At 42.7% G+C, this 1,137-nt stretch overlaps 1 protein-coding gene across 1 annotated transcript; it reads right to left on the bottom strand.

The window, feature by feature from the left end:
* Window positions 1-5: 5 nt before the first annotated feature.
* LOC111648603 (deoxycytidine kinase 2-like) lies at window positions 6-1,125 on the bottom strand (the record flags this gene model as incomplete). The annotated part of the gene is made up of 3 exons (XM_023398399.2): window positions 500-1,125; window positions 279-426; window positions 6-62 (listed from the first exon to the last, which is right to left on the bottom strand). Coding segments are annotated over exons 1-3 (345 nt in total), but the record flags the coding sequence as incomplete, so codon positions are not given.
* Window positions 1,126-1,137: the final 12 nt, after the last annotated feature.

Here is a 1,137-nt window from a genome sequence, read left to right as displayed (position 1 = left end):
TACTCCAGAGGAATCCCTTGTTCCTCCTCCCGTCCCCGCCGGAGCAACCGCTGCATACACCGCTGAAAAACAGTATTATACCAATACAGACACATGTAGTAATAGTAGTTAGTAGTAGTTGTTAGTAATAGTATTAGTAGTAGTACTAATAGTTAGGAGTAGTGGTAATAGTTAGTAGTAGTATTAGTAGTAGTGGTAATAGTTAGTAGTAATAGTAGTTAGTAGTAGTATTAGTAGTTAGTAGTAGTATTAGTAGTAGTAATAGTTAGTAGTAGTACCTGTGGCTGGGCTCTCAGGTAGATGATTCCGTCGAGGGCGATCTCAGGTTCAAACTGGTTCAGTAACCAGGTGTGCCAGTCCTGATAAACAGCCCACTCTGTGTCCGACAGGTTACCACACTCAAACAGGTTGGACGCAAACACGTACCTGTACACACAGTACACACTTAGTGTTGTAAAGTACTGCATGTATGTGTGAGGTCTCCCAGGTGTGTAGTTACCTGTCTGAGTAAACAGAGCGTTCATAGAACTGAACAGGGTTTTCAGCCTGCTGAAGTTTGACTGACGGAGACTGAAGCTGAGAACGAACTCTGCTGAGACACGCATAACTCTGCAGAGACAGGTGAGAGACAGGTGACATAGACACAGGTGAGAGAGACGCAGGTGAGAGAGAGACAGGTGAGAGACACAGGCGAGAAAGAGACAGGTGAGACAGACATATAGGGAGTCCAGCAGTGGATCAGCTGAACTTCAGTCACCGGGGTAAATAGGATAAAGAGAAGCAGGTGAGTTTAGAGGAAACAAATAGTGACATGATGGATGACACCTGATGATACCTGTAAACCTTTAAACGTTGTTGTTACCTAGGTAACCTGTCAGTGGATGAAATAAAGGAGGTTTGTGGCATTTTTACATTTCCTGGTTAAACAGAGAGTTGACACATGAAAGACGGGAACACTAAAAAGTTGAGAAAATAAACAGTGAAGAAGAAGCAACAACATGAACTCCCCAGGAGGAAATTGAGATCTGGTGTTTAACACTGTCCAACGGTAATTTTAGTTAACAACAAATGAAGGAGGTTTTTTCTAAAAATAAAACCAGGAAAAGAAGCAGAGACAACGTCTTGAAGGAGTTCATC

Source organism: Seriola lalandi, unplaced genomic scaffold (assembly GCF_002814215.2).
Source record: "Seriola lalandi dorsalis isolate HSWRI2012SDOR001 ecotype SW California unplaced genomic scaffold, Sedor1 jcf7180002043860, whole genome shotgun sequence".
NCBI classification, from domain to species: Eukaryota; Metazoa; Chordata; class Actinopteri; order Carangiformes; family Carangidae; genus Seriola; species Seriola lalandi.
This window is presented reverse-complemented; position numbering and strand designations above follow the sequence as displayed.